Source organism: Pan paniscus, chromosome 1, assembly GCF_029289425.2.
Source record: "Pan paniscus chromosome 1, NHGRI_mPanPan1-v2.0_pri, whole genome shotgun sequence".
NCBI classification, from domain to species: domain Eukaryota; kingdom Metazoa; phylum Chordata; class Mammalia; order Primates; family Hominidae; genus Pan; species Pan paniscus.
In genome coordinates, this window is record NC_073249.2 from 77,211,569 (window position 1) to 77,224,285 (window position 12,717).

At 39.7% G+C, this 12,717-nt stretch overlaps 1 protein-coding gene across 4 annotated transcripts in view; it reads right to left on the minus strand.

Annotated features, from left to right (window-relative positions):
• Positions 1-1,637, minus strand: part of SUCO (SUN domain containing ossification factor) — an 81,690-nt gene extending 80,053 nt beyond the window's left edge. For 2 of the 4 annotated variants that reach the window (XM_008978311.5, XM_008978310.5), the window contains exon 1: positions 1,166-1,297. In XM_008978311.5, the coding sequence (XP_008976559.4) occupies positions 1,166-1,227 (62 nt within the window). In that variant the 5' untranslated portion in view covers positions 1,228-1,297. Of the gene's footprint in view, positions 1-1,165 lie in introns of all 4 variants that reach the window. The other 2 variants (XM_003824665.6, XM_008978308.5) reach the window with 2 other exon arrangements.
• Positions 1,638-12,717: the final 11,080 nt, after the last annotated feature.

Below are 12,717 nucleotides of genomic sequence, written 5' to 3' on the forward strand. Positions count from 1 at the left end.
TTAAAAACAGGAGACGGGTATTAAAAGGATTCAGAATGAAAGGTAATAAGTCAATTGTTTTTGTTCTCAAAAACTTCTATCATCCTTCCAATAAAAATCCCTCAGCCAGGCGAGTGTTTTCTCTTCCCCTTGTTTATGTATTATTTTATGTGAGCAACAACTCTACAATTTCAGTGCTTCTGGAATCCATTAGGCATCCATAAAAATGAAAATAGTGTTGGTGCTTTGCAGAAATAAGCAAAACAGGAAACTTAATTTCTATTTTAACAAACAGCAAATCGCCTTGACTGAAGAAGCATCTTTTCAGTCATCAATTGTCACACATCTTTGAAGAAATTCCCTGGGAGGAAAGAATGGCTTTTCCAAGTACGGTGACAGCAGTCCCTCGACTTACAAGCTTTCTCTGCTCCTCAAAAAACTCCAGAAGTGCCTGGGATTAACAGAAACTCCGTAAAACTTAAGGAGTGCTTTAGGGACAAAGCACTCTTCCCGCCTTGAAAATACAGCATTTACCTTCCCATCACTAAGGGGCATTACCAAAAACTACTACACACACTACATCTAAGACACCCTCTCCACCAAACCAATTGAAAAAGTGCTTCATAACACACATACACACACGCCCCCCAAGTTTCCAAAAACAGCGGCCCGAGTGTACTTGGGATCAAACGCTGTGCGAGAAATGTCCAGGAGAACTACTGCTTATACATTACTCTTACCTTCATGACCACTCACGTTTTAAAATCGCACGTCCGGAACGCATCACATCCGACGTGCTTTATCCCCTTACCACACTAAGAACGCAAAGACTGGCGGCAAATCGGAGCAACTTACTTACCATCAATCTGAACACCCACCCCAAACCCTGCACCGTCTCCAAGGGGTAGAGGAACTGAGTACAAAGGCACTTGGTGGTTCCCTCTACCTTGGCACCTCTCTCTCTCCCACTGAGTCTCTGTAAATTCCAAAATACACCATGAAAATCTCCGCACAGAGCACTACCAGACCAGTCAGATGGAGAGTCGAGAAGTAATCGGTTTGTCCCTTCCACGGGGGCCTTGGAAACCCGGACCCAAAAAGCCAAAATGACCAGGGGGTGTGACCTGGGCTGCTCCCTCCCATTTACTCCCCTCACGGGAACTCCCTTGTCGTCGCGGCTACTCACCACACCAGAGAGCACAGAAAGAGGCAGGAGACCAGGGCCAAGGCCCGCCGGTGCTTCTTCATCTTCTCCTCCTTCTTCCCCCTGCCAGAAGGCGGCACATCCTCCCGGCAGCCGCCACTGCCGAGGCCAAGATGGAGGAGCCGGAGCAGGAGCGCGAGGATGTGACCGATAGTCCTAAGGGCTATGGCGCTGGCTGAGCGGCTCCTCAGTGGCTCGCGTCCTGGCAGCCCTCTCTGAGGGCCCCACAGAGGCGCGGACAGGGGCGCTTCACAGGACTCCGGGGACCGCCGCTGCTGCGGCCACCGGCTCGTCCACGCCCGCCTCCTGCAGCCGCCACTGCCGCCCCATATCCTCCCCGCCCGCCGCCGCCGGGGGCCTTGCTCCGTGAGGCCAGCGACCAACGGCCGCCGCGTACTCGCCTCTCAACAGCCAATCGCCGGCGGGGCCGCGACACCTCACACACCGCTGAGCTGGAAAGGGACGCGTCACCCAAGTCCCGCGGCACCCGCACCCCCACCAGCCTCTGCGCAGGCCACGCCCCCTTCGACGTCGCAGGCGGAGAAGCCGGAGGCAGGAGACCACAAAGCGCAGGAGCAGATGCTCTCGCCGCTCCGCCCGCCCCAGGTACCGCCCACTTGCTGGCTTGCGTTCAGAAAGTCGGGAGGAGCCCCGTGATCCTCAGCATTCCCCCTTACAGTGGCCCGCCCTTCGTCCCTCGCGCGCTGAGTCCGCGCAAGGGCCTTTGGGAGTTGTAGTTTGCCTTCCAGAATTCGTTTTTCTCTTTCCCAGTCCCTCCTAGAATCCATGGTGTTGTTAGAGAAGTCTATAGTTTCGCTGCTCACCACGAGACTGATCAGCTTTGGAACTGTTGCACTGTTTTCCTCTTTTGAGCACAGTTCGTGGAATGGCCTAGAATGACGGGTGTAAGTGTTGTGAGGGAAGCTGCACTAAGCCCTTTCCCTGTGGCAATGGACTGCCCCATTGAGCTAGATGTTGATTGGTAGATAGAAAGGGGCGTGCCAAGAATCCTCTCATCTGATTGGTTGCAGCGGAAAACCTTTCGCTTTTTCTTCTCTTCAGCAAGAATTTCGCCGCTTGCCGGGTTCCTCACTTTAAGTGTGCTTCGTTGGTTTTCGTTCTGTTGGTTTCGAACTTTGGGTTCTCTGCGATGGAGTCGGCAGGGAGGAGTTGTCCCCATTAGAGGAGCACCCACAGACGCTCCAAGTCCTGGGGTTCACCTAAAGTGGGGAAGGCAGTCGCTTACACTCACCTAAGAAAAGCAAAAAGTGACCACTTCTCAATACTAAGTAACGGGGCAGCATGCCCATTCCAAGTGTTTACGCCGCTGAGGGGACGGAGGCTGCAATGGTCTGTGCCTTGGAACATGGCATAATGTTTAGTGTGAAAAATGTTTAAAGGACGGGTTACTTATTGTTCATGTGGCCGTAGGGAAAAAACCCTCAGTAAAATGCCCACCTAACGCCTAATTTTGAGCCGCGGAATTTCCTTATGAACCTTCTAAGTTCAATTGGATGTTAATTATAGTCCCAAAGAACTGAATGATTTGATCCGCTCTGTGATTCTTGGATATAAGTCAATTTGATGTTAGAGAAATTATACAAAGGGTGATAATTTTTGTTTTAAAGGCGTTCACCCTGAACTGCCTTTTCTGGCAGTAATTAGGTACAGTTCCACTTATCTGCTGATGCCACTCTTAGTATATGACAATAAAATCCTTTCATCTGTCACCTATTGCGGGAAGCAAGTATTTATCTCACCCAAAAACAGTATCAAATGATTAATATGCAAGTTTAAAAGAAAGTAGGGGCAATGAAAGGGTAGGGATAAATTGACATTCTTTACCATGTTGGACACTCTTTTCCTCTTACTCCAGGAACTTTTATTCAGGATGGGAAACAGCTGAGGTATCCCTCAGCTGATCCTCAGTGCATCACAGCCAAAGAAGTTATATTAGAATACGTGCTTATCTCAAATCTAGGAAGTTATCAAGTTACATCTCCTAACCCTCTCATCCCAAACTCACAAACCCATGCACTTATTTTCCACCAAGTCCCTGCAATGATTTTTTGAAACATGCAAGTACAAATAATTTTACTTTTTTCTTTCTCTTTCATTCCTTCCTTGACTGCCTGCCTGCCTTCCTCCCTTCCTTCCTTCCTTCTCCTGCAGTTGGAGCTTTATTAATACCCCCGTGGTAGGCTTTCCATTCACCTAATTATCATCCAATTATTAGCTTTTACTATTTCAATCTATAAATGTTCTTTTCTCTTTTTGCAGCTTCATTTCCATGGTTTCATGTTAAGGTTTAATCCTTCACTACTCCGAGCTTTTTCCATTTTTCTCTTGAGCAATTTTAATTTTCAACTATACTGTTGACTCCTAAACCTATATCCCATCCTCTTTTCAAGTAGTTGCTGGACATATTATTCTATCACTTCCAATTTTACCTGCACAAAATTGAACTCATTTTCCCCATAAATTAGCTTCTTCACGTGACTTTCTATATTTGTGTTGATTCTTTCCTATTCTAAGACTTCAGATGAAATAAATAGAAGTTCCATAGAGCTGACCTTTAAAGAACTGGTAGACATTTTTCCACATATCTGTTAAATATAATGAGAAAAATAACAGAGAAAATTTTCTTACAACTCAATAGACAAGTATAAGAAAGTGAGTAATAGTTATATAAAATAAAACTAGTATAGATGAATGTCACCATACTTAAAAGTATAACATATGCCAAAAATGGCAAGAAAGAATATAGAAAAAGAGCATGTATAATGTATAATCTTTCATATATAATATTTAATTATATATATAATCTTTTAAGGCTTAGGCTAAGTAACCACCATCAACCACCCCTTAACTATAATACAGTAATTCTCAACCTGGGGCAGACTTCCCCCCAGGGTGAAATTGGCATTGTGTGAACACATTTTTTGCTTGTCACATTGGAGAAGTACTACTGGCATCTAGTGAGTAGAGGCCAGGGATGCTGTTTCACATCCTACGATGCACAAGAAAGCCCTCCACAACAAAAATTATTTGGCCAAAAAGTCAAAAGTGCCAAGGTTGAGAAACCCTGCTGTAACAGAATCTCCCAATTCAATAAAATCTATAAAGCACTGACCACACACAGGATAACTCGTTTGCCCTGCAGATCCTTGGATTATTCAGCAAGTCACTAGGGCCTAAACTGCACAATGAACATGAGTTCTCCCATTCCTAAAAGGGTGACTAAACCAGAAACTCTGGGCAGCTCAAGTCCCTGCCTTGATAAAGATCAGATACTCTGTTTGCTTATGGTAAAAGAGAACAAGCAGACCTTAGAAAAGGAACCAACCCCTTCTGGCTATCTCGTTTGTTCTTTATCTCATATACAAATCATATTTAAGACACCCAAGAGAACTGTGTTGTCTAAGATGGTGGTATTTCATGAGCAAGCTTTTATGTATTTTGATTTAGTTGAAAAATTACCTGCTCCTTTCAATATTACAAAATGCTGAGATCCTATATGTCTCCGAAGGATCTTAGAGACCAATGACATTTAGATGCTTCCAGAGTAAAAGTCAGTTAAAACAGAAGTTTCCTGGAAATCAGTCAAAGAAAGGTTGGGGAATGGAAAACAGACAAATGGACAATAAAAGAGACTAAATAAGATGGAAAAATGGTGAATGTGGCAATCAGCACTTAACATTTTAACCACATAAAAAGTATAAACAGAACTTTTAAAACTGTTTGTCCCCCCGATCATCTTCTTTATATATATAAATATGTGTGTAGAATAGCATATACCTTTTTTATTTAGTTACTACCTACCTGAAAAGAGCCTTAACTACTTAGCCTAATCTACCTTAACAGAGCACTGGTAATTTGGCCACTTCAGGAGGTAAAGGTAGAAATCAGAAGGAGATAAGACATAGATTGCTTTGTTAGTACAGTCTGAGAACTCAGTCTCTTGAGGGCGGGAAGATCTGAGGGCGGGAAGATCACAGAGTGCAATGTTGGCATGCACGGTTCTGTTTTTACTGCAAATAACAAAAGGTAAGATTTCCCTTTTTAAAAATTCTACTTTGTGATCCCAAATTCAGTCTTCTATCACTGCGTTAACATATGTGTATTTTGAAGATACATGAATTGAATGGGCTCATAATGGAATCAACTAGAGGAAGGGAATGATTACATGTGGGTGACAGAGAAGGAGACATCAAAGATGGTCCAATTTCTAAGAACGTATGTGCCATTATATGAGTAGGAAAGTCAGGAGTTGCAGATTTACAAGTTAAGAGACTAGTATGGTTTTGGAAGCACGGTATTGAGGTTCTGGTGGAAGTATCTAGCAAGAATTTACAAGTACAAGATTCAAAATAGGGAGAGAAAGTAGCAACTGAAGCAGCATGTTGGGGATTGTAACTGATGTGTCCTTTAGTACCTCTCAGATGAAGCTTCCTAAAACATTATCTTCATCATGTCCTTTCTTTGATGCAAAAATCTCCTACAGGTCTGACGTATTTGTGAAATAAAGTCCTGCCTCCTTGGCCTGGCATTCAAAGCTTTACATAATCAAACCCAGTTGATGTAGTTCAAGCTTTATTTCCCACTGTTTTCTTTCATAACTCAACCTTCTCACCAGACCACACTGTTTATTATGACCTGAAACACCTGTGCTTGCCCTCATGACACTGTTTTTATTTAATAGTCATTTGTCTCCCCAAGCAGTGAATAAATTCCTTATTGCAGAGAGGTCATGTGTTTTATTGATATATATCACACAGTGACTTTTTTTATTACAGAGGCCCAAGAAATAATTTTTTACTTTTTACTTATTTCTTTGTCTAATCACCTTAAATTACAATTTGCCTTATAATTTAAATTCCTAGAAGTAGCAAGCCCTTAGGATGAGAACGTTTTATGCAGTTGACTAGTCTAGAGCACCTAGCCAACTATTTCTTTCTCTATAAATTACCAAATTAGCTTTTTAGCATAACATTATTTGACTTATGTCTGAATAGATTTTCCTAGGTTCTAGTTACCCTAAGTAACCTGGAGAAATAAAGTGTTCAGTAAATATTTATTGAGCTTTTTTTGTATTAAAGATGCTGAGACAGATATTTGCTCCAGGAAACCTTTAGCGTTCTAGCAGGGAGTCTTAATCTTCTGAACTGCACCCTTTTGGTAGTCTGGTGAAACCCTTTTCAGAATGTTTATAAAGGTATAAAATAAAACACATAGATTACCAAGGAAACTAATTGTAGGGAAATACAGTTATTAAAATATTACAAAGCAAATTTGTGATCTAATAAGGCGTGCTTTTTCATTAATGCATAAATAACAAGGTCTAACAGCAGGTCTCCTAATGTCAATAATTCCAAAATGGTGATGAGTATAAGAGACATTCCAAGATACCTACAATATGCATAATGTGATATGAAAACATCTGTGATTAATATTGGTGACAAACTTGTAGATACAGCCAGTACTACCACAGTTTGTTACCTACATTCACAATAAAATCAAATTCTAAATTTCAGTAGAGGTTAGGAGAATGGAGATATAATTATTATTCCCTCCATGGACCTGTGAATTATATACATGGATCCCAACTAAGAAGTACTGCAAAAGAGCAATGTTTTTTAAACTGTGGGGTCACAATTCATTAGAGAGTCAAGAAATGAATCTTGAGGGAATCCAGCAGCACTTTTTAAAAACTAAAAGACAATAATTTAGAAAATATCAGAGTGTGTCTTAGCAAGAGGAAGTATTTTTGTGGGGCAATCTTATTTCAGTAATATATGTGATGTGTGTATACATGTGTGTGTGTACTGTTATATACATATATGCATACTAGGTTGCAATGTAAAATATATGTCTGGGATTTTTTTTGTTTTGTTTGTTTTTTGTTTGTTTGTTTGTTTGTTTTGAGACAGATTCTTTCTTTGTCACCCAGGCTGCAGTGCAGTGGCACGATCTCGGCTCACTGCAACCTCTGCCTCCCAGGTTCAAGCAATTCTCCTGCCTCAGCCTCCAGAGTAGCTGGCAGGAGTAGCTTATAGGTACACATCACCACGCCTGGCTAATTTTTGTATTTTTAGTAGAGACAGGGTTTTGCCATGTTGGCCAGGCTGGTCTTGAACTCCTGACCTCAAGTGATCTGCCTGCCTCCACCTCCCAAAGTGCTGGGATTACAGGAGTGAGCCACCACTCCCTGCCAAATATATGTCTTAAAGTGAGTTACAGTCAAAATAATGTGAAAGCCACTGCTCTAGGGGAAATGAAATACATAAGATATATGGAATAAATGCCTCAAATAATATGAATTGTGAGTGTCACAAGATTTTAGAGGAAAAGGAAATTACCTTTTTGTGAGGAAATTATCAAAGACTTAAAAGAGGCAGATATAATGTGGTTCTTTAAAAATGAGTATGATTTTCATAGAGATATGAAGAGAAGGTATTTCAGCTATAGGGAACAGTAAGCACTAGAATCCAATTCAAAACTATTTTACAACCCTTATGTGCCTTCTAATTTTGTCTAAAACTGTCAATAACTTGACACTTATTTGGTATTCTGTGTTTGAAATAGTGAAGGTGAGCTCTAATCAAATAAAATAAACAGGTATTTTTTTAACACATAAAATACTTCACCATAGGTACTGTGGGGATTTTTTTAAAAAGCATTAGAGATATTATTTTCTATGAAACAAAGTATTCAAGAACATTAAAATAACAAAATGTGGTACAAATACAAAGTGATCAAAGTTCAAGATAATTAAGTTGGGGTAAAGATAATATATTCATTGCACACATGCAACTACTTTTACTCACAAAACCCCATAAAACAACAGAAAAGAGTCTGTTTGTTTGTTAATACCCAGGCTGCAAGGATGGGAGATCAGGTGAGAGGGCTGTAAGAAAAAAAACTTGAAGCTGGAAAGCAGATAAGTAAGAAATGCTTCCTAACATGATGATATGCTGATCTGACAAGCCTAGTTTACCACCTTTAATAATCCTGGCATAATTAATAATAGTACCAACTTTTACTTTTGTAGAAGTGGAAAAGATGTGATATTTTTACCCATCATAAGAGTCACGGCTGACACTCCTATAGCAAAAGACTGGTTAACAAAGGAGAAGCATAACAAATTTACTTAATCAAAAAGTTTTACTTGACACTGGAAACTTCAGAAATGAACACACAAAGACCTAGGTAAAACTGTCCATTTTTATGCTTAAATTCAATGAAGAATGGACAGACATGTAGAAATGTAACTGGACAAAAAGGGTATGATAATGATAGTAGATATTGTCTAATGGTATGATCATGTCTAATGGTAATAAAATGAGAGGGGAAAACCCAACAAAGACTGTCTGTTCAGATTCTTCTTGGCCTCTCTGTGTAGCATTTCTTCCTTCTGGGTATAGGGCATGACCTCTTTTGGAATGATAGTCTTATAATCTACAATCAGACACGGTAGGCCTATAATCTACTATCAGACATGGTAGGTCAGATAACTCCTTTATGGCCAGCTGCTACACAAAAAAGCAGGAGAAGATTAGAGTAATATTTCTGGGTTTTATGACTAGCTTTGGGGAAGAGGAGCTCTAGTTTTCATGACCTGCCTCAGGGAAGGAGAGGCAAGAGACAGGAGGGCACAGAGAAACTTTGCTTCTGAGTCCTTCCAATCTCCTTTAGTTCAAAATACTCAGCATGCCAAGGCTTCATACTTTAGGGTATCATTTCCTGAGCCCCAGTACCTTCAAATGTGTTTTAGTTTGAACAATAAATAACATGGTTAACCTCAACACAAACAGACATGAGAAAACTGAACCTTAATTTAGCAATGAGAAATGACAAAATTGATTCAATATGACATGCAGAATCCCCAAAAAGCTCATTCAGGAAATAGCAGCACCAAGTCCAGCTGGCAGTGAGATTAAAGGTATATGTGTTTGGGGCCCAGCACAGTGGCTCACACCTGTAATCCTAGCATTTTGGGAGGCCAAGCTGGGTGGATCACTTGAGTTCAAGAGTTCGAGACCAGCCTGGCCAACATGGCAAAACCCCGTCTCTACTAAAAATATAAAAATTAGCCAGGCGTAGTGGCACACACCTGTAGACCCAGCTACTCCAGGGGCTGAGGCACGACAATCGCTGGAGCCCAGGAGGTGGAGGTTGCAATGAGCTGAGATCACACCACTGCACTCCAGCCTGGGCAACAGAGCAAGACCCTGTCTCAATAATAATAATAATAATTTAATAAATAATAAATAAAGGTATGTGTGTTTGGCGCTTGTGGTGGTAGGAAGTGATTGCAAGTTAAGAACTATCAGATACCCTCCCCAACTCTACATGGCTAGATGACTGTCCCTACCCCATCCCCAGCAAAAGACTATAGATTTATTATCAGGGGAGAAAAAGATAAAGTCTGGACTTGGGAATGCCAAGCATAGTTTACGGCATGGGTACCATGCAAAAAAGTAAGTGCGTTTTTGTGACAACTAGAGATTTGAATAAGAACTGGGCATTAAGTGATAAAAATTATTGTTATTTTTTTCTTAGATATGACAATACTACACGTGGTTATGTAGGAAATGTTCTTATTTTTGAGGAGATATATGCTGAAATATTTAAGAGTGAAGTCCACGATGACACCCTAGCTTCAAAAGTTTAGAGAGGAAGAGAACAGATATGGCAAACTGTTAACAATTGTTGAATATAGATGGAGGATACAGGGGTAGTTGTTGTGCTATTCTTTCAACTCTTCTGTATGTTTGAAGTTTTTATAATAGCAATTTTGTGGGAAGAAATGAATGAGGACACATTTGAAGCTGAGACCTCAGGCGTCTTTCTGCATCAGCAGCCAGTCTCTCTCTCTAGGGAGAGGATTGGAACAATCTTCTCTGAGAAATCTGATCATTCCAAGAGGAAATAAATAAAAGATGATTGATATCTGACTTTTCCCAACTAATTCACCCTACAGGGAAGATCATAGTCAAGCCCTTACCATGTACTCAGAGTATTCAGTCAGCATTTTAGTGCTCCACTCTTAAAAAGGAACAGGTAACTAATGATTACCAGGCATGAGAAAATGCTCTTACACGACAGATGGAGATGAATATTCATAAATAGGAAAACAAAACAAAAAACAATTTGGAGAATAATAAAAACTATACATTGAGAGAAAAACAAAAAATTCTAACATTGCCAGATTCTGCCACCCTATAATAGGAGCAGGATACTATAAGAAAGGGACCTGTCGAGAACAGCAACAATCATCAAAAAAGTTCTTGTAAAGCAAAGCTATGAAAGAAGAAAGAAAAAATTCAATAGAAGAATTAGAAAATAAAGTCAAAGAAATCATCAGAAAGTGGCCAAAAAGACAGGAGACTAATCGAGGAGGTCTAGTATACATATACTAGAAAGAAAAGAGAGAAAACAGAGGTGAGAAAATAAATATTTTTCCAGATATTTTCTTAGATTTGAAAAATCTAAGTTTCCAAACTGAAACTTATACATCCTAGTCTAAATGCCTAGCACAGTGGGACTGTGCCTCAGTCGACATTAAGGCACATCACTGTGATATTTTGGAAACACTAGAGAAAGAGATCACAGAAGTTTTAGAATTAGGAGAAAAAGATAGATCACACACACAAAGAACCAGGAATCAGAACCATTTCAGACCTCTCATTTACACAGGAAGTCGAAAGATAGTGGAGTAATAATGTCTTTCAAACACTGTAGGAAGATTATTTCCAACCGAGAATTTTATGCTCAACTAAACTATCAATCGTCAGGGACAATAAAGACATTGTGAGACAAGCAAGACCTCAAGAAATTTACCTGCTGTGGGCCATTTCTCATGAAAGGAGATCTTGCTCTATGAAAACAAGGGAAGAATCCAAAAAAGAGAAAGTCATGTGATACAGGAAACAGGCAATCCAATACAGGGAAAAGAGGTGATGAGAATCCCTGGGGTGATAGTGAACGAAGAACCCAGCATAATAACTGAGTATCAGGCATAGGAGGCAGCCTGATTGCAGCAGTGGGAGACACTGGGAGGGACCTCTTCAGGAAAATCACATCAATAGAATACCTACTGCATCTGAGCATATCGAGGGCTAATGTACAGAATTGTGAAAAGTTACTAGAATTCGTGAGAAATACTGTCTTAGTCTGTTTGGGCTGCTATAATAAAATACCATAAACTGGGTAGATTATAAACAACAGATATTTATTTCTGACAGTTCTGGAGGCTGGGAGGTCTAAGATCAAGGCACCAGTCTAATATCTCACCACTGTGATGAGAGCCCACTTTCTCATGCATAGACAGCACTTTCTTGCTCTGTCGTTATAGGGTGGAAGGGGTGAAAAGTCTCTCTTGGGCTTGGGCCTCTTTTATAAGGATGCTAACCCTACTTATGAGGGCTTTGAGCTCATGATGTAATCACCTCCCAAAGACCCCATCCCCAAATACTACCACCTTGAAGGGTAAGATTTTGACATATAAATTTGGGGGAACACAAACATTCAGACCTTAGCAGCAAGCACTTAGAAAACTAAGAAAAAACAAAAATAATTTAGAAAACAGAGCTATGCAAGAAAAGCTCATCTGTGAATGGTATTTACATAATCTTCATAATATATACACTGAAAATTAATCAAAATCATTATGTAAAATCATAATCAGGAAGATGAGGGGATAGGAAAGATTATAAGTCTCTGGTTGGGGTTATTGGTCAGAGAAAAGGAGAAAAAGCAAAATCTCAACTTCCATAGCAGAATGTCACTAATGCCTAAAATTAAAAAATGCAAAAACAGAATAACAACACGTTATTTAGGACATGGAGGTAAATATCAAAATAGTTGGCTAGTAAGAGGTAAAAGCAGTTGCTTTTTAAACAGGGATAAATAGAAGGAGGTGATAGGGAACTGCTATTTTTCATAACAAATCTTTTTAGAATTATATGGTTCTTGTGTATGCATAGAACTGAATTTTTTTTAATTTAAGATGTTATGGTTATCATGATGTTTGTGAATTGTGGCCAAATAAGTCTGTATTTTTTATACTTTTTTCTATTGCATTCATCTATGCCTCTATTACTGAATATGGAGCAAAGAAAATTATTTGTTATAATGTATAGATTTTGCAATTCTTCCATTCAGTCGCTAGACTTCAAAATCTAAAGAGAATGCAAGAAAATAATATTTGGCTTTTTGAAAAAGAAATAGAGATGTGAAGCAAAGGATGAATATTTTCCTATGGATTATTTTTCTGTTTTAGAATATAAAAGTATCCTAGAACGCTCCCTGTAGTACCTGCTTTCAGAACTATTTAATGTACAAAATAAATTCTTTTCCTTGCCTTACATTTTCTTCTTTTCTCTGTTATTTATATGTATATTTTAGACTATCTATTGATTCTATAAAGTTAAGCATTTACCTGGATAATTAAGGAAAACTTACTTTACCACAGTTATTCAGATATTATCCTGGTTTGAGGCCTGAATTGTAAAGATCATTATATGGATCAA